The 26,239-nt window shown below is 43.4% G+C and overlaps 1 protein-coding gene across 2 annotated transcripts; it reads left to right on the forward strand.

Moving 5' to 3' along the window:
* Positions 1 to 24,306, forward strand: STON1 (stonin 1). Of its 2 annotated transcripts, XM_077176052.1 has the most exons (5): positions 1 to 214; positions 628 to 883; positions 10,744 to 12,723; positions 19,473 to 19,675; positions 20,054 to 24,306. In XM_077176052.1, exons 3-5 carry the CDS (start codon positions 10,758 to 10,760, stop codon positions 20,126 to 20,128), a joined length of 2,244 nt encoding a protein of 747 aa, XP_077032167.1. In that variant the 5' UTR covers positions 1 to 214; positions 628 to 883; positions 10,744 to 10,757; the 3' UTR covers positions 20,129 to 24,306. The 2 variants fall into 2 exon arrangements, with proteins under 2 accessions (XP_077032167.1, XP_077032166.1); XM_077176051.1 differs by lacking the exon at positions 628 to 883 and having other exon boundaries at positions 2 to 214.
* The last annotated feature ends 1,933 nt before the right edge of the window (positions 24,307 to 26,239 follow it).

Raw genomic sequence — 26,239 nt, forward strand, 5'->3', positions numbered from 1 at the left:
CGGCCCGGCCCGGCCGCTGCTGCGCTCCCGGCGGCGGGCGGGGACCGGAGCGGGCGAGGAGCGGGCAAGGAGCGGCTCTGAGCCGGGGCAGCCGCGCCAGAGCAGCGGGGCACGGCGGGGACTCCGTCCGAAGTGGAATTTTCCCGGTAGTTGAGGCGCAGCCACGAAGTTCTGCCTTGGAACGGGCCGGCGGATGGGGCTCTTTTGTTTTGGTGTAAGAACATGATGCGTTTAACAAATATTTTGCTCCTTTCTCTTTTTTTTTTTTTCCCAAATTTCTTCTTTTCCCCCATCTTGTTCTCTCCTCTCCTCTCCTCTCCTCTCCTCTCCTCTCCTCTCCTCTCCTCTCCTCTCCTCTCCTCTCCTCTCCTCTCTTTTCCCTTTTCTCCTTTCTCTTTCCCCCCCTTCCTTTGCTCTTTTCCAGTACAAGTGGTGAAAAGGGGATGGTTTTGCCCAGGGGCTTTAAATCACGGCGGAAATCGGGAGGATTTGTGTGCCGGGCATCCTACGGGATCGCATTCCCATGACTTCAGCCTTGCTGGGGAGGAGACTGGGGCAGGCGAGGAGTGTTTTTCTTTAATACTCGAAGTGAATTGAATTCCTGGAGCCTTTCTCATGTTTTCTTAGTGGTTCGGCTGCTGATGTTGAAGTATGCACGTAGGGTCAGGGTGTTTGAAAGCGTGGCTGCAGGAATCTCTCCCAGAAATCCAGCGGGGGCTTTGGGAAAACGCCCGGAGCGGATGCGGAGGATGTGCTGCACAGGGCTGGGGTGTTTGAACTGCGCTGACCACGAGTCCCCCTAGTGCAGACCCCGGGGATGGAGCTTTAAGGATAGTGTAAACGAGAAAAAAAGATGAGGAAAATACCCCCTTTCTGGCTTTAGGTAAGTGATCACGGAAGAGGGGCTTTGCAGTAAGGGTTTTATTTATTTTTTTTTTAAGGTGTAGCTGTTCTGATATTTGTGGGAAAAAAGGGTGCTGAGAAAACTGCTGACTAAGCTGTGCTCCGGACCCAAACGAAAGTTACACAATTCTATGCTTCCCCGGTGTTTTTGCTGTGAGGTGGAGAAACCCTGACTGATTTCTCTGCAAACAGGACTTAGCTTTTTTTTGGGAGGGTGGTAACGACTGACCGGGGAGGAGGGAACAGAAGTTCTGGAGCCTGAGGCTTTTAAACATGAACTGTTCATTTTGGTGTTAACTCGCTTTGCCCTGTCTGGGGACTGAGACTCTTCTGTAGCTGTGAAAGGAGAAAAAGCAGCAGCTGAAGAGATCAGTTTATGCTGTCTGATTTGTGCAATGGGAGAAAATGCTGTGAGGAAGGATCAGCTGCCTCCTTGCCTCTGTCTGTGAGAGGAGGAGAACTCAGCCCTGTGCTCTGTAACCAGCTGTGGCTGAGCTTAAGAGTAATTTGTTTCACCGGGCCAGAGATTGTATTTACCTGATGCTGGAATTGTGAATTACACCCCTGGGAAAAGCTGCCCCAAGGCACGTATCAGGTCCTTGCTTCATGCTCGGCTTCGATTGTTTTCCTTCTCCCTCATGAATATGCAGTAAGTGTTGTTTTCTATCACTTCGAAAGTTTTTGGGGTTTGTAAATGGCCCAGCTTGTTGATGATCTCTGACTAGCAGGTTAGTGTAGGTTTGTAAGTTAATCTGTGTGTGGACATTAACTCCAGCATGAAAACAGAGATGCACTATCCTGGGCAGTGTTTGGCTTTGTGTTTGGGTAAACAAGATCCCTCTAGTCCACCACTCCTTTTCTTCTGGCTTTGGTTGGTATAAATATAACCTCATGTCTTCTGCCTCAGCTGCCCACGTGTCTGTCTTAAAAGGCTTTTGGAGAGGAACCCAAATGAGGCTTTTTTTGGTGTCTGTGTTAGGAATTACACTTTCTGACATGACTGTCATCAGTTGCTATTAACAGTACTTGTATCCAAACAAACGAGGATTTAATCAGCACATCCTTAGTGCTGGTATTCCTGTAAGGCCTGAAAGCAGGGAGAAGGGGAGGAAGATCCCATGGATCAGGTGAGAGCTGCTCTGCCAGAAAATGTTCCTGACAGCTGCCAGACAGTACTTTTCATGTCTAGAAGACAAATCTTATGTCATGGGTTATACCCCAGGAAGGTATTGCCATGTGTTTGTTGGGCACTAAAGCATGAGGCAGTTTCAAGGGCAGATATAAAAACTGACTCAGAACTAAAACTAAAGTAAAAAAAAAAAAAAAAAAGACTGTTATGCTGTTCAGTGATTTTCCTAAATACAGTATTTCTGTCAGCTTCCCTGCCTTTTATTACTCACTCTGAGATTAGTGGCAAGAGTTTTGAAGTGTTCTTTTGTGCTGTGTATTCTTTGTGGCATTTCATCCCTCCCTTCCCTTGGACACTGCAAACACTAGCAGAGGACCAGACTTAAACTTTTTTCTGTCCACAGCCAGCTTAATATTTTGATATGTGATCTGTGTGCCAAAGTACTCAGGCTTTTTTTTTTTTTTTTTTTTTTTAATCCAGAGAGCTGCTTAATCCTAAAAAAAAAAAAAAAAGCTGCTGCTATTACAGAAGGGGGACAGCCACCCATCCACCCATAACTGCATTTCTGCTGCTTCTTAGTCCATTATAAATCTCTGTCTCTGCGCACAGGGAGAAGAGAGGGAGAGGTTTGGGATGTTAAAGCACTTGCCAGAGCCCTGTGCAGAGCTGCTGTGACCAGAGCATTTCTGTGGGATGTGCATGCTTTCCTAATAAAAACATGTTTCCTAAACACAGTTTAAAAAATTGCTTCAGTAGATGGAGTAACATTCCATTAACTTAGTGACCTGCAGAAGTACTGCAAATAAAAATAGATTTATTTTCCTGTCTCTTCTAGGCCAGAGCATTTTTTTTTTATTATTATTAAAAGAGCCCAACAAAACTTCTGTACAGTGAAATGGCAGCTGGTGTCAATAAACAGTTTACATGAACCCCTGCTGTCCCTTGGCTCTCCCAAATGTGCCTATGGAGTGTGAGCTGTGCCATGGCTCTGGTGATGCTGAAGAGGAGTGTGATTCAGAGGATGAAGCAGGACTAGCCCAGGGAGCTGAATGTGAGTGGGCCCTGTGACAGGAACGTGACAGTGAATTAAGTGAATTAAATATGATTTATTTATCTTGTCTATGCAGATAATGGGAAGAAATTAAGTGGAACAGCACAGATCAAAAACCAACCTCCAGCTAAAAAACTTTTTAAGGGTCACAGGTTTGCAGTGAGCACTTTCTAACATTAAAGAAAACAAAGGAGTTTTCACAATACACTGCTATGTGTAACTGCTTTGCTTTGAGAAGATGCAATCATGTCTTGCATCACACTTTGCAGTCACCTCTTGCACACAAGGCACTGTGATACCCAGAAAGGAAGAGAATAAAAACTCTGAGTAGTTAATACTGATTTTATCAGGCTTTTTGTTATTTCTTCTAGGAAAAACAAGCTTTTTCTGTTAAAGATGCTCACTAAAACATAGCGAACCATTTTGTGGTTCTCAGGCTTTAATCCAGCGATAATTTGAGCTGGTAAAACTGTTGCTACTGTGTTTGATAGCAGACTGTGTCTTCCTGAGGGTTTTCCTGGCCATCCCATTTGCCAGAAAATGGAGCATGAGCAGGGGTGCCCCCTGTCCTGGCTTCCCTGTTCCAGCCTGGAGCACAAAGATGCACAGAACCACGGGCCACTAGACCTGTGTTGGTGACACCTGGGACAGTCTGTCACCTCCTGAGGTGGGGAATCTGCCCAGAAAACAGGAAAATGCTGGGATGTCATCTGCAGGAACTGACTGAGAACTTAGAACTGATGTACTCAAGAAAGATGCTCAGACTCGTGCTGGGTACTGCTGTTTGCTATTCTTGCACATATGCCAGAGACAAATGTGGTTTTTATCACTTTGGTTATGTTAAAAGGAAAACCAAACAGGTTCTAAGTGTACCCAGGGCTCTTCTTTATGTACCAGAATTATGCAGTTTGTGGTGTGATATAAGATGTTATTTCATCTCCCTGAAACAAAGCAGTTACATGTAGCTGTGGCTTGGGAAAGCTGGATTTTTAAATTTTAGAAAGTGCTTGCTGCAAGCTGTGAGCCTTGGATGTTTGGTAGCTGGAGGCTGATTTTTGCCTGAGTTCTTTCTCCACGCTGCTCCATTCCCTGCTTGGTGTGTTCTGTAGGGTGTCTGGACATGGGCTGAGTCACAGCAGGTAGTGAAGGACCTGCTGAAAGAAACCTTACAGCTCCCCTCAGGTGAGAGAGGTGGCTTGTGGGGTCAGAGGACCTCTGCTGCTTTTTGCAGCTTCAGGTCTGCATTCCAGTGTCTTTCCTGATGGCATTTACACTGGATCTCTCTTTTAGTTTCTTTTTTTTTTTTTAAATATAGTTTTAAATGATTATTTTTACTTTATTCTGTTTAGTTTATGTGATCTCATTCTGGAAGTTATGTTCCTGATAACAAGCTCTGCAAAAAACCCCTTGAGAGGAATGAGGGTGCAGATCCCAGGTGGCTGTGCGGCCGTGATTTGTAAAAATCCCTCAATCCCTTTAGGAAATACCTTTGGTTTGTCTCCATAAAATCACACAGACAATTCCAGTAAAATGTCTCCAGGCTTTTCTGCCTTGATTCCTGTTCCCCACTAGGAAAACAGGGGAGGACAAAGCTGATGTGACTCACCCCTGGTGATGTGACTGCTGGAGCGGGGCGAGGGAGGGTGTGGGAATCACAGCTCGTGTCTATGGGCAGGGTGGCTGAAGCTGATGGAGTTACACACCAGACCAGTCATGCATGAGGCTTTGTTGTCTTTTCGAGGCAGCTTTGGAATGACTTCACATCTGAGTGTTAGGGAAAGACTCCCAGGATGGATCTGCACATGAAAAGGAGTTTATTTTACAGTGCCTAACAGCTGAGGTTTGAGTGATTATCCATGGCAAAGATGGGAATTGTTGTGAGTAGCTGTGCTAAATTTTCACATCCACTGGAAGATCCTCACCATCCAACCTCCTCCTCTTGTCAGCAAGGAGAGTTACTCCTTTGGGGATGATCCACTGCAGGCACAGCTGAGCAGAGGTTACCAGAGATGTGCTCTGGCTGCTTTTCTTTCATTCTCCATTTGGGAGCATCCCATAGGATTTCCCTCTGCTGTGAATCTCATATCAGCTCACAGCCTTTTAAAGCATGAAGAGGCAGGGCAGCTGGAATTTCCTCAGGCCTCCACCATGCAATGCCTGTGGGATCCCTCCCTGGCTGCATCCCAGATGTCTCCCTGGTGTGCAGGGACCAGCAGCGCTGTGACCTCGTGGTGGGGAGTCCCCCACACCCCAAACCCTGTGACATCCTCCTCACTAGAGAGTGTTTTAGCCTCTGACCAACCCTTTTCTCTATCAAAGAAAGTGAGTGTTGTCTCTGCTTGGGAATTGTGATGGGTTGTGTTGATACCCTTAAAAATGTCAATTTTTTCAAGCTTGTGCCTTCAGGCAGGAGCAAGCAACAGCGAGAGGTGTTTGCAAGAGCTGGGCCTGCCTTTGCTCTGGGGACGTGCACACTGTCAAAAGCTGAAAGCTTTAATTCCTCCAGCTCTTGGGGCCAAGAGTAAGGAATTCCAAATTAAACAGATTTGCTGCAAGCCCTGAACTTCTCCCAGCTGTGCCTGTGCCCCAGAGAGTGAGCAATGTAAATAAAAGGTCACATTGCACTTTGAAGTTGGTGTATTTTTGACTATTACACCAGTTCCTTATTTTCTAAAATGAGTAATGCAGTGGGAGGCTTAATTCATGTCCCAAATACAAGAAAATGCCAAGAAATTCCTAGGTCCCATCAGCTGTGGCTTTTGTTTATGTTTATTTCAGACATATAGACTGGATAGATTTTTTTATGTGTATCTAGGATAGGAAAAGCAGAGTTAAATAGAAGTGAAGCCACATGTAATATCAAAGTAAAATTTGAGGCAAATCATCATAAATCAAGCAGTATTTTATGTAGAAGTTGTGCTTCAAGATTTTTTTTTTGCAGAGTTAAGTAATAACCAAAACAGTGACACAAAGAATATGGCTGTAAAACACAGAGATAAATCTGCCATGTTTTACTTGGATATCACAAGGGCTTAGAAACATTAAGGGTGTTTTATATACCATATGTGCTTTATTGCTTAAACTGCAGAGAATTTGTACCTCCCTGAGGGACTCTTGCACTCTGTGGCAAAATGCTTGAAGAATTGTCTGGGTGTTTGTAGAAAGAACAGCAGCAACTCGTGGTGTGGCTGTGGGACAGCTTCACCACAGTGTGCACAGGATGCAGAGCTTGGCATTAAATTTCTACATGGCCTGTATGCAACAGACAACCTTGCTCCTGGAAATAAAATTGACTTTAGTAGTAGTTTTATTAGTAAGGGGTCCATAGTTTTTCTGGAAGGGTGGAAATAAAAATGGCCAGGCACTGTCCACAAACAGAGCAGATCATGTGAAGAGCTCAGCTTATTTGGAAGGGATTATTTAACTCTTTTGTCACACTGTATGTAGATGAATCTGGGTTTCTTTTTGTGCTTGGAGCAAGTGATGAGGCTGGTGTTTACCCAGCTGAGCCAGTGGCACACATAAGTTTTGTGCTTGGGTGTTACAAAGAGAATTTGTTTACAGGATGTATAGCTTAACAGTTCTGGAGCTGCAAGGGCCTCTGGAGCTAGAGAGGCAGTAAGGAATGTATTTATAAAATTATGCTTTTCTGTGTGTTGGGAATGTCAGCACTGTCCATTAAACACTGCATTTCCTTGCTTTGTGCTTTGCAGAAGGGAGGTGTTTCCCTGACGTTCCTCTTCAGCTGACCCCACGCTCCTCCAATATTTTAAAAGAGAACCTTTATGTTTAAACATAAGGGAACGTGCTTGAGGGTTTTAATTGGTGCCAAATTTTAGGGAAGGCCCCTAAAGAGAGGGAGATGTGCTGGGGGTGCAGCTGTGCACTGTGCTGGTTCAGTGCTGCTGCTGTGAAGGAGGTGACAGGAGGCCGTGCTGTCACAGCGTGGTGGGGACATTGCTGATGGCACAGCAGCTCCCTGAGGACCCAGCTGCTAATCTGGATTAAAAGTGCCAAAGCCAAGACCTTGGGATGCACCTTAGAGTGAGCAGGGAATCATTTATTAGTGTAGGAAGAGGTAAAAATATCCCCCAGCAAGGCATGGAAGTTGAGCTGTGTTTTTGCTGCAGATTTGATCTGGGATTTCTGGAGCAACAAAGGACCCAGGGATAGCTACAGCCTATAAAATCTCTCAATAATAGGATAGGATTTCTCTTCTCTCCATCCTCAAGGTATTAAAATGAAGAAATTAAGCTGCAATGACTGCTCATTAAATGCTGAGGGAGTGTGTTAATCTGATAAATGGGAAGATTGTTTTCAGGCAGAAGAGGATGAATTGAAATGAAGTGCAACTTTTGGGTTCACTGGAATTAATGCACCTAGGATCAACTGTTATTTCAGCCAGCTTTTTTTTACTGGCAGTTTCAATATTCTAAAAATGGTATTTCCTGCCTCCTCTCTGAACAAGATACCACACATGCTTGTAATTTAAATGTCACAGGCCCCATAACATGTGTGATCAATGGTATCTTGTATCATTTTCCTTTTACCCAAAGCATTTGGGTTACATTTATGTGGGTCCCATGGGGGACCTTTGCTTTTTGGAGGGAAAACACATCTATCCTGAAGCCTGAATTTTAGCTTGATTTCAAGGAAAAACGTCCCAGTTCATAGGAAGGAATTTGGAGCATGGTTTAGGACAAAATAGAAATTGAAAGCATTATTTTATTGCTTTGTGCAGATGTAAAAAAATCAGAGAACAAGTGATGTAAAGCAGCATAAGACTGATTTTTTTTTTTTTTTAAATACTAGATGAGTGGTGCTATCCTTAACACACAAGAGGTTGCATTTCCTTGTATTAGCATGACATTATCCAATCAGCTTTTAAAAATCCATTTGGGCTTTTTTCCTCCATTCCTAGTAGTCATTTTTGGGGATCACTGAGCAACAGTAGGGGAACCACTATCTATTTCAACACTCGTTGCATGTGTGTTTTTGTTATCATCAGCATCTTTTTTTCTTTTAAAAAATTCCCATGTAACTGCAAGAGCAACAAGACCTGAAAGCTGCAGCCTCTGACAGGTACACTGAGGGCATTGTGACTGCAGAGGAAAGTGCTTTTTTCCACTTTTTTCCATCTGGGAAAGTGGTTTTCTTCATTGACACTTACTGACTGAAGTTAAATGTTTGGCAGGTGGAGTTCAAACATCTTTTTGTTTTGTAATGGGAAAAAAAACCCCCTGCCAAATAATCTGCAACATCGCATTTTAAAAAGGGAATAGTAACAGACCTTGGGGGAAAAAACCCCCCTGAACATCTGGGAATAATAAAGGACACTGAAAAATTCCATTTCTAACAAGAAAGGGAAACAGTCTGCAAATGTGTTCTTTATTGTAAACACCCGGTTTTATGATTTCTTTTCCAATAGTGCATCTCAGTGTTGTGTGATTTGCCCCTTGAGCATGGCTGTGGTCACACTGGAGGGTTGTGGCAGCATCCCCAGAGCCCCTCCACAGAGAAAGGCTTCTCTCCCATCCACATTGTGGTTTTTTTTCCTCTCTCTGCCCATCCCTTATCTCTTGTAAATGCCAGAGGAGTTTTTAATGGCAGCCTTTGAGGCTGTTTCCTTATGTTCTCTTGTCTACCAGGCTGCCCCAGTGTCCCAGCTGCTCCAGGAAAAAGCCACACCCCGAGCCAGCATCACATTAGCTTCTCTTAACAAATGAGGCTTTGAAAAAAGGGCTGAAAACTTTGAAACTTCAGCTCTAGAGATAATTAATGCTGAAAGAGCCATGGTGGCAACCAGAGGAAGAGGAGGAGAAGGGTGTGATATGGGAGGAAAAAATGATGACCAAGTCAGAGACCAAATAGCTGTGATTTTTCTTTCCATTGCTGCGCTTTATGATGAAGTGATTGTGTGGGTGAAGGACACACTGGTAGTTGTGTGTGTCTGAGCTATGACAGTAATTTGTACTTGTTTGCTCCTTTTCTCTCTCTCTCCTTCTGTAAGTGGTGATTAGAGTGCTTATAAAATAACTAGCATAGTGCAAATATTTTTCTGAACAAAAAGGTCGAGAGTTCAAAACCTAATGAAGGACCAGAGTCCCCCTCTGCTGAGAGCTCTCTGTTGGTCAGCCTCAGAGTAAGCAGATTGTGCCACAGTTTATGGCACTTTCTTACTGGCTACAAACTGCCCCAGAAATAATGGAGTAATGATAGAAATAGAGACTTGTAGCACAAGTTTCACTTGGCTGAACTGTAGCATGTCTAGAAGTGAACTGTTCTCTACGTGTTACAGATAAAGAATGGCTTTTATGGTTGTGTGATTCTGTAGTGCTGTGCAATTAAACAGCCTGACTGTGGCTCTCTGTGCATGAAGGGCAATAGCTCCAAGTCATCATTAGCTGACCTTAATTAATAGAGTAATGTACATGCAGGTGGTTTTTGTCTATGTGAACTCTGCCTTCCTTGTGCTTTCAGGCAAACGTGGATGTGTTCTGACAGAACAAGAGTAACTTTCTATCAAATGAGCCATGTTTATATGTGCCCCCCTGCTGTTTCATTGTACTCCATTCCTCCTCAGGCACTGGCAATTTTTTGCTTGCTCCCTCATCAGGCAGGAGCAGTGGGGAGGAAAAACTTTGGGGACAACATGCCCTGCATGAGGATGCAACTAGCATTTAAATTTCAGCACACAATTTAGAACCATGAAGGCAAGATTAATGATTTACTGGTTGCAGTCCTGCTCAGAGGACATCCAGCTGAGCCCTTTTACCAAAGACACTTTGTTTGATGAAGTGTAGTTTATTAATTGGTTTAAAGACCTGTCCTTTTTCCAGGCCACCAGCCAATTCAGTGCTTGGCAGATGTGAGTGCTGTTACTTGGCCTTGACTTGTGTTTCATCAGCATTTTGTCTGTGGTGGAGGCTTGCAGTCCACTCCTCAGCAGGAATGTACTGCTCATCCTTAGGGCTAACTTCTTGTTTAAAAGTTTAATGCCTTTCCAGTCTGTTTAAAAGTTTAACGCCTTTCCAGTCCTTCCTTATAACGTGTCCAGTCTCCAAGAGTGTAAGCCTGGGTTGAAGGAACTGATGCAAAGGGATTCCTGCCCAGCTCTGACAGGCATCCAGGTTTTTGCCCTGATGACAGCAGCATGTGTACCTTTGCCATCAGCACTGAGTTGCTACAGCTTTTCATCAAAAAAATAATCCCTTCTCTCCCTCCTGATTCTATTTTTGGAAACAGCTACAGCATTCTTAATAAAATGCTGGGAAGGAGGGGAAACCTTACCCAGAGCAGATGCCTGGTATGGAAAAATCTGTCCGTATTTGAAATGATGCATAAGCTGTATAGTATTATGTTGTATATAATGAGGCTGAAAGTATTATTCAAGCAGTCCTGTACTGCTGTGGGGCATTCTGCTCTCTCTGATTGAGAGGCTCTGTACATCAGATGCTCTGAACAGCTTGTAGAGCTTAGAACTCCCTTCAATCCCCAGCCTGGGAGAGCAGTGGGGATTCACAGGCAGTTTATCAGTTTCTACACAGCTATCTCAGATTATACATGTAAAACAAAATACACTGGATTTGTGAACTGCTTGCAAATTTCAGCTTTGTGTGATTTGAGATTGATTTGAATCATGTTTGTTGTTTCTTCATAGATGGCTTGCGGGTGATGCGTTGTGCAAGCGCCTCAAGTTTTTCCTACAAGATGTGTTCCCCAAATCCAGCAAACTGGGTCACCTTTGATGATGAGCCTCTCTTCCAGTCACCTCAGAAATTGGTTGACAATCAGAGTAGCTCCAGACCAAATGGCCTTAAGCTCAACCTGTGCAGTGTTCATGAGTCTTCAAGTAGGTCATCCTCTACAGGCAGCACTCCGCTCTCATCTCCTGTGGTTGATTTCTACCTGAGTCCTGGACCCCCCAGCAACTCTCCACTTACTACACCTACCAGAGACTACCCAGGAAACCCCTGCTTTCCAAAGTCTGGGATTCACATGCTTTACCCCATCCCTGAATGGCCATCAAATGTTAACCCTTCTCCATCCCCCGGGATTTGCTCATCCCTGGCCTCACAGAAACCGAGCAGCCTTCCTTTGAGCCCCTCACCTAATGACAATCCAGGTAAGACTTTGGTCTCCAAATCAGCAGATGAAGGAAGTCCTAACCCACCAGGAAGCTGCGAGGAGCAGGCTCCAGGACACTTCCCGTACTTCCACAGTGACTGTGCTTTTTCCAGCCCTTTTTGGAAGGAAGGGTGCTCCCTCAGCATATCTCCAGCTAATGCCAGCATGCACAGGAAGGACAAAGCACTTGACAGGAGTGGGTGTCATCCTAGAAACAAAGAAACATGTCATGATCAGAAAAGCCTTAACCAGGGCTCCTTCAGTTACATCTGTGAGAGGCTTGAACACTTACAGGCTGACAGCTGTGAGGCCGTGGAAAACCCACCCATCTCCAGCACCCACGCGTGGCACAAGCTCTCCCCTGCCATTCCACGCAGCCTTTTCAGGAGCCAGAAATCAGATGGGTGGCCATTCATGCTGAGGATTCCTGAGAAGAAGAACATGATGTCATCTCGGCAGTGGGGCCCCATTTACCTGAGCGTCCTGGCTGGAGGGGTGTTGCAGATGTATTACGAAAAGGGCCTGGAGAAACCTTTCAAGGAATTCCAGCTGCAGCCGCAGTGCAAGCTGTCCGAACCCAAACTGGAGAGCTACAATGTCTCAGGGAAAATCCACACTGTGAAGATCGAGTGCGTGTCTTACACAGAGAAGAGGAGGTACCACCCCAAAGTAGAGGTGATCCATGAGCCAGAGGTGGAGCAGATGTTGAAGCTGGGCACCACCGACTATGACGACTTCACCGATTTCCTCGCGGCGGTCGAGGAGGAGCTCATGAAGCTTCCTACTGTTTCCAGACAAAAGAGGAATTATGAAGAGCAAGAAATGACTCTGGAAATAGTGGATAACTTTTGGGGGAAAGTCACTAAGGCAGAAGGAAAACTCGTAGAAAGTGCAGTCATCACACACATTTACTGCCTGTGTTTTGTGAACGGTGGTGCTGAGTGTTTCCTAACCCTGAACGACCTGGAGCTCCAGAAGAGGGACGAGCGTTACTTTGAGAAGGAGCAGGACAAGAAGTGGATCGAGATTCTCGACTGCCATTTCCATAACTGTGTCAAAGCACAGGAATTTGAGCAGTCACGGATTATTAAGTTTACACCCCCGGACGCCTGCAGACTGGAACTGATGCGTTTCAGGACACGCTACGATGGGCAAGACCTTCCCTTTTCTGTGAAGGCTGCAGTGGTGGTTCAGGGGGCATACATTGAACTTCAGGCTTTCATAAACATGGCCTCAACTGCTCACATCCCCACACGTTTACCCTCTGTGAAATACTGTGAAAATGTTATGATACGCTTTCCTGTTCCCACACAGTGGATCAAAGCACTTTGGACCATGAACCTGCAAAGGCAGAAGTCCCTAAAAGCCAAAATGAATAGGAGAGCATGCCTTGGGGCTTTGCACGAGGTTGAATCTGACCCCGTAATCCAAGTCTCGGTTGGAACAGCAAAATACGAGAGTGCCTACAGGGCCGTGGTGTGGAAGATTGACAGGCTTCCAGATAAAAATTCAAGTAAATAATTTGTGCTGTGGGCTTGGGTGTGTGTCTTCACTGGGTTTGTGCTTGTGTACCTCCATCAGCTGTCATGGTTTGGGTTTTTATCTGTGGGATGCTGTTGGTAGAAGCCAGAATAATCTTTTAGGAAAAAAAAAAAAATCTTTTAGACATATCAATTTCTTTAAACCATGATTTCATAATTTATTTGATGGAGGCAGGTGTACTGTCAGTCATTTTAAGTGTGTGGTATCATGGAAGCAGAGCTGATCATTCTGAGTGAACCTCAAGTCTGTAGCAGTAAGGCTGAGGGAAGGGTTTATGCTTCCTGTGTACCAGCTGGGCAATGGGTGGGATGAGAAGCAGAAGTTGGTAAAATTATTTATTAACCAAATATCACACAGCCAATAGAAAAGGTGGTATTGTCACTGCTGGGTCTTGGCTTTCTAGTATCATTTAAGAAAGGGTAGGTATGATGCAGAACTAGAAGGTGCTGTGGTTAAATTTGCTGTAGGAAGTGCTGTGCTTTTGCAAAGGCTGGTTTCTGTTACCTCTTTCGTGGGTTTGTGCATTGAGATTGTACATTCATGGCAATAACTGCACTGACAAAAAATGTCTCCCACTTTATTCCCTTTTCTTTCTGGTGGTGGTACCTCACTGAAAACTTGGAGCAGTACAAACAGCTAGGTTTTTAATTGCACATATGGAAGTAGTTAATTGAATTTAAAGGTGAAAATATGACTTTTTGAAGAAGAAAAAAATATAAATATTTGGGTTTACAATTCCAGTTTTTAGTTGTATTACCAGTACCTTTCTAAAGGCATATACTACTTTTCTAAAGGCATAAAAAATCTTGAGGAATACAGTATCCTGCTTCAAGTTCTGCAGAGTTGAAGGCATTTGATCCCTTGCTTGATCCTTTGCATTATGTGTACCTGAGGCTTTGGGGATCTGTGTAAGACAAGGGCATCTGTTAAAGCATTTAATGTAAAATATCTGTAAAATCTGTACTTTTGAAAAAGGGGGTAAGTGTATGTTACTAACATATGGATTGTCCTGGTCTTGTATTATCCTGTCTGGGCTAACTGCCTCTTTAAAATGTCCAGAAAAGATTTTACCTTCTTAAGTCTCAGTTTCAGGCATTCTACTACTAAGCCAGGACTAATGGTGGGGGAAGAGCAATGACAGAGGGAGGGAAGTGAAGGGCATGGGCTGGGGAGACTGAAAAATGGACAGGGAGGGCAGAGGAGTGATGGAGAGATGTAGGAGAATGAGAAGGCAGAAGAAGATTCTTTGAGTCTTCAAAATCCCTGTCCTGTGCTCCAGGTTTCAGAGATTTGCACCATGTTGCTATGACCCATGTGTTTTCCCAAGGCTTACAGGAGTGTTTGGGTATTTTTTAGTACTCTTTGCTATTTAATGTAGGCTTCTGTAAAATCAAGTCAGCAGTTTAGGCAATTTTAAAGAAGATTCAAAATCTTACAAATTTCCTGCAGTTCTTTCACCTGAAGATTTGATGTGCACAATTAACTTCAGACTTCAGTTATTTGAAAGGAAGAACTGGGGTTTTTCTTTTTTTTTGAGGCATTCCACAGCTCTACATTATTTTCCACCAGTAGCTTAAACTTCTGACATTTGAATAATTCCTTTAGCTGAGAGGATTCTGACATCTGCAGATTCTGAGATCTGCAGAATCATTTGTCTCCGTGAAATGTTCATACGTTTGAAAAAAAAGTTTTGGTAGTAATTCTGCCCAGTCAAATTTTAAACCTCTATATCAAGTGCTCTGTACACAGTTAAGAGTTTAAAAATAGAGTTGTCCCAAGGCTTGCCAAAAGTCTGGAGACAGTCAAACTAATAGAAATATGTAAACTTTCATAATGTGTTTACCGCCGGCGGAAAAATATGCTGAGGACTTTGCTTTCAGAAAGTCTTTGTCCAAGGCTTCTTAAAATAAAATTTAAAAAAAAAAGAAGGGAAAAGGAAAGGTTGCTTACATTTATATTGTGGCTCCATTTATGGACATTGAAATATGTTAATGTCCACTGGATTCTACTGAAGTGTTTTCTTGGAAAAGCGCTGGCCAAGTGAAGTCAGTAGGAGCTGCAAGAAACTCCAGACTTTTAAAAGCTGCCTGTGCCTATTCAGAAATATAGATATTATATTTGGAGTCAGAATTTTAGCATTAATTTTAAAAAAAGGAAAAAAAGGGAAAAAGCTAAAAGCTTTGAAGGGCTGATCCAGTGAAATTTCTGCAAATTGAGTCTATGTTTGTGAAACTGGGGCTTAGTGTAAGGAAATGCAGAACATGTTATGATTTTAGCACAGTACTGGGGCCAGACTTTGCAGTGGAGAAGCTGTGTCAGCTGCTTCCCAGGGAGTTCCCAGGGAGCAAGGGAGAGACTAAACTGCAAAGCACTGTGCTTTAATCACTTGCTGTGTAAATTTGAGCCCTGTGATTTTTCCTGCTAGGAAAAATCCTCCATCCTTGAGCCATTGTGTAAAGCAACAGTTCTTCAGCTGATTATTTCTCATTTCATTCTGCATCATGGAGCCACTGAGGAAGCAGGTACTAAACAAGACAGCAGATTGGAGCTTGGGGAGGTTGTGGCTGCTGGCAGCCTTGTTACAGCATCTGTGCATGGACTCTGCTGTGGGAGGTGATGTGGTTCCCAGGAATCGCCAGCTGCTGCTCTTCTTATTTTCTAAACTGCCCAGGTGGAAACTCAAAGCCATGGCTTTGTCAGGTGGGCTCCATCCCTGCCCAGACACCTCCTTCTGGCACTGGCACCACAGTGAGCTGGTGCTTGGTGGTGGCACTGTCCCACTCCTCCATTCCCTAAGCACTTCTCCCAGCAGGTTGGAGAAATGTTCCCATTTAGAGATAGCTGCAGGAGTTACTAACTTCTAACAACCCTAATGTCTGTAAATCTGTCCTTAGTAATTGTTTATGTTTTTATGTTCAAAGAGTTTTAGAACTGGACCTATTTTGGCAAAACTAGAATTATTACATAACTAAGATAACCCCAGTACATTATTTTGGCTGAAATTGCTTTGTTTCATGAGCCTTTCTCAGATCAAGGTTGTTTGAATGCTACTTACACAGGTGAAAAAGGGCAAAACTGTGTTAATAAATGCAAAGTTAGATTATTAATTGCTTTTGAAATGCTTTTTGAATTCTAAATGATATTTGGAATCTAGTTTAATAGTTCTACTGATCTTTTGTTTGTTTGTTTTGGCTTTTTCATTGGTATTCCTTGGAGACAGAGAGCAAGGGTTTGGAATACTTTTAAGAAACAAGAGCCAGATTTTCAGATTAGGGCAGACTAAAATCGCTGAATTCACAGAACTCTTAACAAGTTGCATAGACACCTAAACTGCAGGGTTTCTGTCTCATAAATTAGATAGTAAAAGCTCAGTAATCTCCCTAGATTTTTCTGGTTGTCTCTCAGGAGTGGTTTGATTTCATCAGTCCAGGTGCTCATGTGTTGACAGTGCCTGATGGGCCACATTTTGGATAGCTGGGCTTGACTGTGTCATCTTGAATATGTCAGGGCTCTGAATATGTCTGTCACCTTAGCACACTGTGCCTGCTCCAACCCACCTGTCTTTCTACAGCACCAGCTTTTCTCTCCTCCTGGCCAACACCTGGCTTTTTCAGCATAGCAGTTTCTTTTGCAAAAGGATCTTCTACACACAGCCTCTCTTTCTTCTTCTAACTCCAGTGTGACACAAGGCCTGGGAAGGAGTGGTTTCATGGAGCAGAGATGAAAAAGAACTTCTCAGTTTTAGATGAAAACTGGGGGGATGTTCAGAGTCTTCCAAAATGCTGGTCAGTCACTTTGTCGTCTGACAGCCGATGGGAAGAAGTTGCTCTGTGCTCCTAGCACAGCCCAGCAGTGGCAGAACTTCTCCACAAGTGAAGGGGTGAGTACTTCCCTTTGACATTGGTGTTGGTACAAGTGACAGATGGGCTGGGGGAACCCTGTGGTTTAGGAATAGGCAAAAAGGTCCAATGGAATCTGCTCCAGAGGACCCAAGGCATTGTCCTTATCCGAATCCCAAACCTGTTGTCTCTGCCTTTGCAGGTTGCCATCTAAGGAAAAGGAAGCAGCCCAGAATTCACTGCATCCCAACACCAAGACCACCTCATGGCTGTCAGTCAGCTGGAATATAAACCCAGAGGTTTCTCTGGATAATCCTGAATCACAACTCTGCCATGTCTAGCAGGGTAACTACCTAGCAGGGTAACCTTCAGCAACAGCCCAAGAGGTATCCAGGCTCATCTGTGCCTGGACTCAAAGGGACATCTGTTATCCAACATTTACCATCCAATATCTGCCCAGGAAAATTCCAAGCCGTGATTATATCTGGATTCCATTTCTCAGAAGACAGAATAATTTGCTAGACAATTCCCATTGCTATTTGTTTCTTCATAAGCCTCCCCCTCCAAAAACCCAAAGAAGATTCTGAATTTGATCTCCAAAAGCCCTTAGATGTATCCTGGTTGTCTTCTACCACAAATTAACTACAAGCAGCAAACCCTTTTTCCTCAGATTAACCACAGCCCCAGAGGGCTTGGCCTTTTCCCTGGCCAGGACATGCCATGCCATCGTGGTGCTGCCATTCCTGCTGTCTTCCCCAGGATGCTGAGTGCAGAGTCTGTGCAGCCCAACCCAGGAAACAGCACAAAGAGCAGGGCAAGTAAGTTGTGTGTTGCCAAGCTGCATCCTGGCACCACCATGGGAAAGGGGAGCAGGTCCTGGGAGCCAAAAGGAGCACAGTTCAGATGGGATGACATCTTTCAGTGTGGCTCTGGAACAGGATGTTCCTCGTGGTGTCCTGTGGCTGGGATGGTGGAGGAGTCAAGGATGGAGAGGTCCACATCAACAGAGGCTCATTCCACCATGTCCAGGCAGTCTGGAAGAGGCACTGAGGACCAAGAGAGTGTTAGTGCAGCAGAAATGGCCTTGGGCACAGCAAGAGGTGACCAGCAGCAGATCATGGACAAGGCTCACATCACAGAGGTGCAGAGATCTGCCTGTCCCTGGGCACATGAGTGATGAAACACCAGCTCCTCCTCACGCTTGTTCTGTGCTCCAGTTTCATTCTCAAGACATTGGCAGGTGGCTGTAATCCTTATTTCTGACTTTGTGCCCTCCTCTATTTCCATAATAAAGTCCCTGATGTTACAGTTGTACTTGTCTCTGTGTTTTGTGTTATTGTCCTGAGACTTCAGCCACGTGCTGCCTGCCCCTGGCATGGCACTCCTTGCAAACTGGGGATCTTTGTGCTCCAGTGCCTTGCAGGACCCTCCTGAGGTGTGCCCAGAGGGCTGTGTCATGTTACAGAGAAAACCTGCAGCACAGACAGGCACCCAGCCCAAGGCTCCTAGGAGCAATGGAGATGCAGCTTTTTAATTTATTTTTGCCTTACAAAATGCCTGTGAGCCTGTGGATGTGGAATATTAGCATAATTTTCCCCAGGGGATGGATAAAGCTCAGTTAATGTTAACTCCATCTTCAGTATTTCCTTCATTCTGGAATGGAATTGATTCCTGTCACTGGGGGAAGTCAGTGCATAAAGAATGGGACATTTTTCCCCGAACTTCGAGATCCCATTCAGTGTAATGGATGAAAACCAAATATACACTGCCAGGCTTGCCTTTGACAAAATACAGGCAATCCTTTTTCTTCTTATTTTTTAATTTTTTCCCCCCTGCCTGCAGCCAAAGCATAGTTAGTTATCTATGCTGGTGATTAAAATCCTGGAGAGAAGGAGAAATGCAGAATTGCTGTGTTTTGCCCTGAAGAATTTGGAGAGGATTCTTTTCATTATATTAAATTGTATCATCTTGCTTTCACACACACAGTCAGTCTGCTGACTCCAGTGGCTTTGGGAAGCAGCTTTCACCCTGTGTTCCTGTGTGCCAGGAGAAGTGCTTGCCCATATCATTGCCACATGTAAGAAATGCTGAAGCAAGTGATCCTTAGGATCATCCCTAGGATGATTAAACTAATTCAGAATATGCTGCACAAATCCTTAATGACTCTGCTTTATGACATCACAGTTATTCTAGCAGTACTATTTATTTTTTTTTTAATTTTTTTTTTTTTTTATTTTTTTAAGAAATGGGGTATGTTCTTTTCCCAAGCAGACAGGGACTCCAGGTAGCCTTTATCCTGGCAGGTGGGATGTATCTTGTTTGAGCAGCACTCTGAGCTGCACCTTTATCTTCCTGCTGTGGACATAGTGTAATAAATGATGGTACACTAGATAGCTGTAGTACTTGAAATAAGCACTGCAGTAAAATTTCTACAGCACAGAGCTCTGGAAAGGGGATTATTGGACACAGGGCAGCATCTCTGCCTTGACTACACTGGGACCTTCCAGTTTTTATTTTTCTGTCAGAGTAAGAAATGCATTTTTAAGGGAAAGCTGAGATTCCATCAAATAGTTTGAATTTAGCAACAAAGCCCTACATTTGTAATATCCTCTCAATGAGAAGCTGAAAGGATCTGGTAAATCTTGTGCAAATTAATTTGTAAAATTGCAATGACTGTGACAAGTGTGCTGAAGCAGACAGAAAATGAACAAGGGGCTACCTTATGCCCAAATAGCAAAAGATTATAGATAGAATAACCTTGTATCAAACAACAGCTCTGTGTTTATAAAAGGTAAAACTGTGCTCTCTTGCTAGGAGATGAACCCAAACAAAGAAAAGATAATTCACTAATGGTGTGGTGGTTTTCTTCTTCTTTCCCAAGGTTTGGATCATCCACACAGCCTGTCTTACAAACTGGAACTGGGATCAGACCAGGAGATACCATCTGACTGGTACCCATTTGCTACTGTCCAGTTTGTTGTCCATGACACCTGTGCCTCAGGAACAGAAGTCAAGTCCCTGGGCATAGAGAGCGATCTGCAGCCCCAGAAACACGTGGTTCAGAAAGCTTTTTACAGTTGCCAGGTATTCTCAGAGCTATGCTTTCCATGTTTTCCTCCTCTTCTCCCTCCCTGCTCCCCCAAACAGTATTTGAAAAGCAAATATGCTTTCTATTCAAAACATATCTTGCGTGTACTTTTGATAATGACTTTGAGCAAAAGAATCATTAAATAATAATTCCTTGTCTGATCAAAGATGAGACTGAAAAATAGAACTGTGAATACAGCTTTTTTTTTCTCCTCATTTAAGCTATTTTTGGGAGTAGTGGTTTTGAAATCTGTTGGGTCTGGAAATATTTTGATTTTGTGTCAAAGCTTTTTTTCATGCTGTTGCTGCAGTTCACACTTTCCGTGTCCAATTATTTGCTAACTCTACCTGCTGTTTTTTGTTTTCTACCTGCAGGTTGAAATTGAAAAGAAGTGGATTAGGCTTGATGGAGAAGACCCAGATAAAGCTGGCAACTGCCTAATGCAATGAAAGAGGACAGGAGGCACTGTCACAGGATATTAGTAGGAATCAATTTCCATAGGAAATTCTATTGTTAGAAGAAGGGCAGTGACCTAGTTTAGGGTAAACACGGTCATTGAACTTTTTTTTTAGTGCTTATGGGTTTGAGTCTGCAAATCAGTGCTCATTGGCCTGGCCTGCATTCAAGTAAACTTCCTGTCATGGGAGTCCTGGTATGAGTGAGGTCTCCTTGTCAGAGCAGCAGGATGTGAGCACTTCACTGACTGATTCTAAGGTATTGTTTTCCTGTTGTGTGACTGGGGAATGATCTCATACTCCCTAATGAGACCCAATGGCACTACTCAAAAGGTTCATGTCACTTGGACATTTAATATTTGGTAATAAAAACTTCCAGAGTGCTCATGATCAATCAGCACTTGTGCAAGGTCCAGAAGGACCAATTGCGTTTTTTAGTGCTGTTTGAAAACTAAAGTCCCTCATGTTTTGGCTCCCCTTGATGTATGTGTGTAGAACAAGTCCAAATAATATTCTCCACAAGAGCCTTAATGAATGAGTTGGAAATTGGGTGATTTCATTGAGAAAAAGGGTCCTCTGCAATAATACTCTTTATTCTTCTGTGGCTGCAACTGTTCCCTCCTCAGCACTTTTTAGGTTCACTCAAAGTAATCTCTTGGGCAAAAAACCCCATATGGCAGATGAGATTGAAGCTTCTGTGCCAGCATTAGACAGTTCCTTTTCACTGCTGCAGCAAGTGAGATAAGGGGTGGATTCTCAGTGAGTGTAAATCAGTCCAGGGCCATTTCATCTGATGAGGCTTGGAGAATTTACTCCAGAGGAGGCTTTCCCCCACAAGCTGGAGAAAAGACTGGTTGCTGCTGTTTGCTCTGTGTCTCCTTTAGGATGCAAGTTCCAGATGTTGGTATGGAAACTGCAGGAGCTGTAGCTTTGAGTAACTTTTAAGACATGCATGGAAAGTGAGATGTTTTCATGCTCCTGGCTCTGAAGGCATTTTCCATGGGGAAGTAATGCAGGAATGGCCTGTCACAAGAGACACGAAGCTGAGATGCTTCATCAGGCAGCCTGAGCTGCCTGATCACTAATGTCAATGTGTTAATTGTGTTTTCCACAAACAATTGGCCTTTAGGGAAAGGTTTTAATACTTCCCTTCAACCATTATCCCCTTTGCCATTTTCTGCAGGCTGTAATTCCATGTCTGAAACTTTAAAAATGCTCATGATACCCTTTTTTTTTTTTTGGGGGCTGCAGTTTTCTTAAAATTAGCCTTACTTCAAACTAAAATTAGTGGAGAACAAAAATATAGGAATGCACTGCCTCACTTTATATTTTGTATAGCTTGTAACTGTTTATATGAACACTGTGTAAAAATACAGATAAATGGTATTCCCCAAAAGTAGAAATATGTGGGATATACACAGAGAAAATTACCAGTCTGAAGAAACAGAAGACCATAATATGAACCTAGTTCATCACAATAAACTTTTCCCCCCATCCAGAATCTGAGAATGAAATGGGTAATAGGTTCTACAGTAAGTCCTGAGGGCAGGTTTTTTATGGGTATTGCATTGCCAAAACCCCAAATAGACTATTATGGTATTTGGGCTTCTCTATATATCCCTTTTTATTAGCAGATTATATTGTTATAAATCTAAGCAAGCGTTGGACTATAGTAGTGATCCAAATATGTCTCAGCTGTTGCCTCCTCTGTTTGTGTTTTGACTTGAGAAGCCATTAGCACCTTCAAGTCATGTTTGGTGTGTTTTATTAATATTTAATTTTGGTTTGTATTCTGCTCAGCTGAACTAAGGAGCACAGTGTTGCCACCAGGGCAAAGTGTTTATACTTGGTGACGTGGCAAGCTCTGCAGTTTGCTGAAGTCCATGGTTGTACTACAGCTACAATATTTATTAACCTCTTTGCTCAGTGAGGTAGAGGAAGCAAAATATGCATTGCAATTACCTGCAGTTACCTTTGTCTGGGGCTGACTTGTTTTCATTGGCATTAAACAGCTAATTCAGTAAACCTGTTAACAGTGGTTGCTCTCCAGAGCCTGTCTCACCCAGCTGGCCCCTATCTTTCTGTTTTTAAGAAGGAGGAACCTGAATATCTCCATTCCATCTCTCTTTCATCTGAGGATCTCTATTCACAGCACTCCCCTCCTGGGCATTGGGTACCTGGTGGTGTCACAGATCCTGCAGAAGCTGTGGCTGCTGCTGTGCTCTCAGGTGTCTGCTGTGTCTCAGGGTGTGTTTAAGGAGCCTGTGTAGTGTTGACCCTTCAAGATACAAGCTACTGTTTGCAGTGAGTGGCTTCAATAATGAATGACCACCTTATAAGTCGCCATTCCTTCTAAAGAATTGTATTAAGGTGTAATGGTGCAAATGATCATTCAGACTTACTGAACTCAATAGCAAAAAAAGGTCAAGCTACAGCTTTATCTGTGTTGCAAACCCCTGGATTTTCATTTGAGGCTTGTAAGACTTGTGATTAACTTTAATCAGAATTGGATCAGGATAACAGGGAATTAACTCCACAGAAATACTGCTACACTGAAACAAAGTTACTCTGTTTAATACATGGCTTTCAGTTTAAACTTGACAATTAGTGCAGCCTGAGATTGAATAATTGCCCTGTTCAGTCTCACACTGATGTTCATATGCCTTGATGTCAGAATATTTAAAAATAGGCTGCAGTTTAATGAAAGAAAATTTGGGTTGTCTGACTTTTTTCCCCTGACATCAAATTCTAACTTCCTATTATATTGCAACATGCCAAACCAGAAATAACCAGGCTTCTCCTTTCTTCTGTATTGTCTTGAGCATAACTTACTGACCAAATATTCTTAACTTTAAGACTCATTGCTAACATTTCCCATGAATGTTAGCTGCAGTTTTCTTAAAATTAGCCTTACTACTGGTAGTATCAGCAGCTGATACTGATCAAACATATGGGCTCTGAATTCTTTAGAAATCTCAGCTACAAGTAGTCTAATTGTAATTTTGGGAAGGGCAATGGAGACGAGGAAGAGTTGCTATAAGCTGTTGTGATGCATAAGCAGTGTCCAGCTAGCAGAAGGACTGGAGCTTTAAATAACCCATGAGGTATTGGCATCATGTGAGGAGCCAGGTTTCACACGTGTCTGATCTCTGCTTCCCGCAGCGCGCGCCTGCCGCCACTGAAATGCTTCCAACTGCCTGGGTCAGTTTAGATGCTGACATTTCACTAACATTTACTTCAGGGCAGTGTTTAGATGTTATCTGTGTTTCCTTCACAAAGGACCAGCAGGGTTTGGGAGATTTTGTATTTAAAACAGAAATCAATGAGAACAACTATTTTTATAGTGTGTTTGCCTTACAAAGTGTCGTATTTGCTGAAACCGACAAACTTTATCTTTGCATTCATCTTTCCCATACTAATTGTATTACTCCAGGTAAATGGTACTTGATGTAATTTTGGATTCAAACACCCATTGAAGTCATTGGAAGTCTTTTAACTGATAAAATGAGATCATCAAAGTCTCTAAGAATAAAAGAGAGGTAAAAAAAAAAAAAGAAGAAAGAAATAGTGGTAATGGTCTGTAGATGATTTTTTATGTCAGTAAGTAAGAAACCTGCAATGTCTGCTTATTCCAACCAGAAGAGAGCACAAAGGGTAAGAAAAGTACTGGATGCCACAGCTGAAGCTCTGCAGAGATGGGGAACAATGGTTCTGTTGCTCCTGGGTAGAAACTCTCAAGAAATGAGGATGATGATGCACTCCATTGAGCTTGATACCAAGCCACTGTCATCCTTATGCTCCTGGCTTTGTTTTCCTCCAGATTCTGTATTAATTGTCCAAAAGCATTTTACATCTGAACACATGTTTTCACACGTTACTTTTGGTTGTGTTTATTTTACCTGGAAGACTTCTTTGCTGCGGTATTGGTGTCTATACTCCTATTTTGCATTTATTTGTCTTTTTGTTACTTAACACAGTAACTAACTGCTGCAGTTAGTAGTTCTTAGCAATAATTTTGATAATTCTGAAGCAGTGCTGTTACTCCTAATGGAAACTATAATTTTATTTGGGTCTTTTGTCAGTATAAGTGCAAAGAGATCATGCTGATAATCTTGTAATAACATTTTGTAGATTGCATATTGATTAAAAAAATAAAGTTGTATTTCAAACTAGCAGTTTCTTGTCCCCTTACTAGAAATGTATCAAGCTAGTTTTGCAATTACTGTAATTAACTGGTTGATCTTGATCATCAGGTATTGCAGCTCATAAGAAAGAACAGTTCTAGTCTGTGAGTGGGGAATATCACTCAGATAAAGCTGGTAGCAGAAAGCTCAGGGATGCACTAGATTACATTTATCATAGAACAGTTTGGGGTGGAAGGAACCTTGCAGATCATCCAGTTCCAATCTCCCTGCCATGCATAGGGACACTTTTCCCTACACCAGGTTGTGCAACGTCCCAGCCAACCATGAACTCTTCCAGGGGTGGGGCATCCACAGCTTCTCTGGGCAACCTGTGCCAGTGCCTCACCACCCTCCCAGTAAAGAACTTCTTCCTTTCATCTAATCCAAACCTGCCCTCTTTCAATTTAAAAGATTCTTCCTTGTCCTAGCACTAACTGCTCTTGTCACAGCTTTTTGTAGCCCCTTTTAGGTGCTGTAAGGTCTCCCTGGATCCTTTTTCTCCTCCAGGGGGAACAGCCCCAGCTCTCCCAGCCTGTCCTCACAAGAGAGCTGCTCCAGCCCTCTGAGCATCTCCATGGCCACATTCTGAACTTGCTCCAGCAGCTCCATGTCCATCTTGTGCTGGGGCTCCCAGAGCTGGATGCAGCACTCTGGGGGGGGGTTCTCACAATGATTTATGGCAGACCCTTTTCTGCCTTATTTCCTAGCAGTACTAACCCAAAGAATGCCGTGGTTTTTCCTGTTGAGTGCTCCCTCTGGTCTCTCTGGGATATTTGAATATAATGTAGTGACAACTGTTTAAGACTTTCACAAATTTCAAAGTCTGTTCTGTTACTAGGGAAACAGTGAGACCTCTGTGGGGAAATATGGGAATGAGGCAAGAGGTTTATGAAGCAGCATTCAAAGAATGGGCTTAAAGAATAAAATAACCATGCCACTTGTCCTGTGCTGCGGTGTCTGTAGCAAAGCAATCAGCTATTCTGGGAACCACAGGGAAATTGAGTTAACATCCATTTTCACTTCAGTGCTGTGCTATCCTTCAGTGAGCACCTGCAAATGGAAAGCAGGTATCTAGCAAAAGTATGGTTCCCTTAAAGAGCTTAAACATTGTGCAATGTTTAAAAGTATCAGCGAACAACGTGATTCAGGGACATGAAAAAAATGAGATGGGAAATTGCTGGAATATAAGTAAAAACATGAAAACATTTATTTTGGGACAGCTTCCTAGTATTTGCAATGCCTTGTATGTGCTATTTTATAGGACTATTCTTTCCTTAGCAAAAACAACCAGTAAATTTTTTACAATAACAAGCATAACATGTTGTAAGTGGTGCTTATGCTCCCTGCTGAAGCCTCACTAATAAAAAGAAAAGAAAAGCATTGGCTCAACGTTCTGCTTTGCCATCCCAAATCCCAGTGTGATGAGGTACTTCTGGCTGTGAGTGGGTACAAACCAGTATTACTTTGCACTGTGATGGCCTTTTTGGTTTAATTGAGAATAACTTTCACTTCCATTCCCAGCAATAAAAGCCCAAGGGGAAAAGGTCGGAAGTAGGGAAGCACTGGGAGTCGAAGAGATGCGTGAGGAGTGACCAGCAGTGGGGGTAAGAGAGAGGAATCAGGGAGCGAGCCGGGAGCGGGCAGGAGAGGGCAGCAAGCAGAGCGTGTTTGCACAGAGCTGTCTCTAAGGAGAACTGATGCCTCTCCAAGTCAAGCTGAAAAGTTTACCAAGGAAAGGGACCGAAACAGAAAAGCACATGCAGAGAAGCGCTTCCAAGGGAAGGTATTGAGAACAAAGTTGGGGATGGCTGCGGGTGGCAGGGTGGGGAAAGGAAGTGAATGGTCTCCTGGGGTGGGGAGGAGGAGCTGAAGCAGCTGGAGAAGCAGCTGGAGAGCAGGGGCAGAGCCACTGCAGGCACAG

This window comes from Agelaius phoeniceus, chromosome 3 (genome assembly GCF_051311805.1).
Source record: "Agelaius phoeniceus isolate bAgePho1 chromosome 3, bAgePho1.hap1, whole genome shotgun sequence".
NCBI classification, from domain to species: domain Eukaryota; kingdom Metazoa; phylum Chordata; class Aves; order Passeriformes; family Icteridae; genus Agelaius; species Agelaius phoeniceus.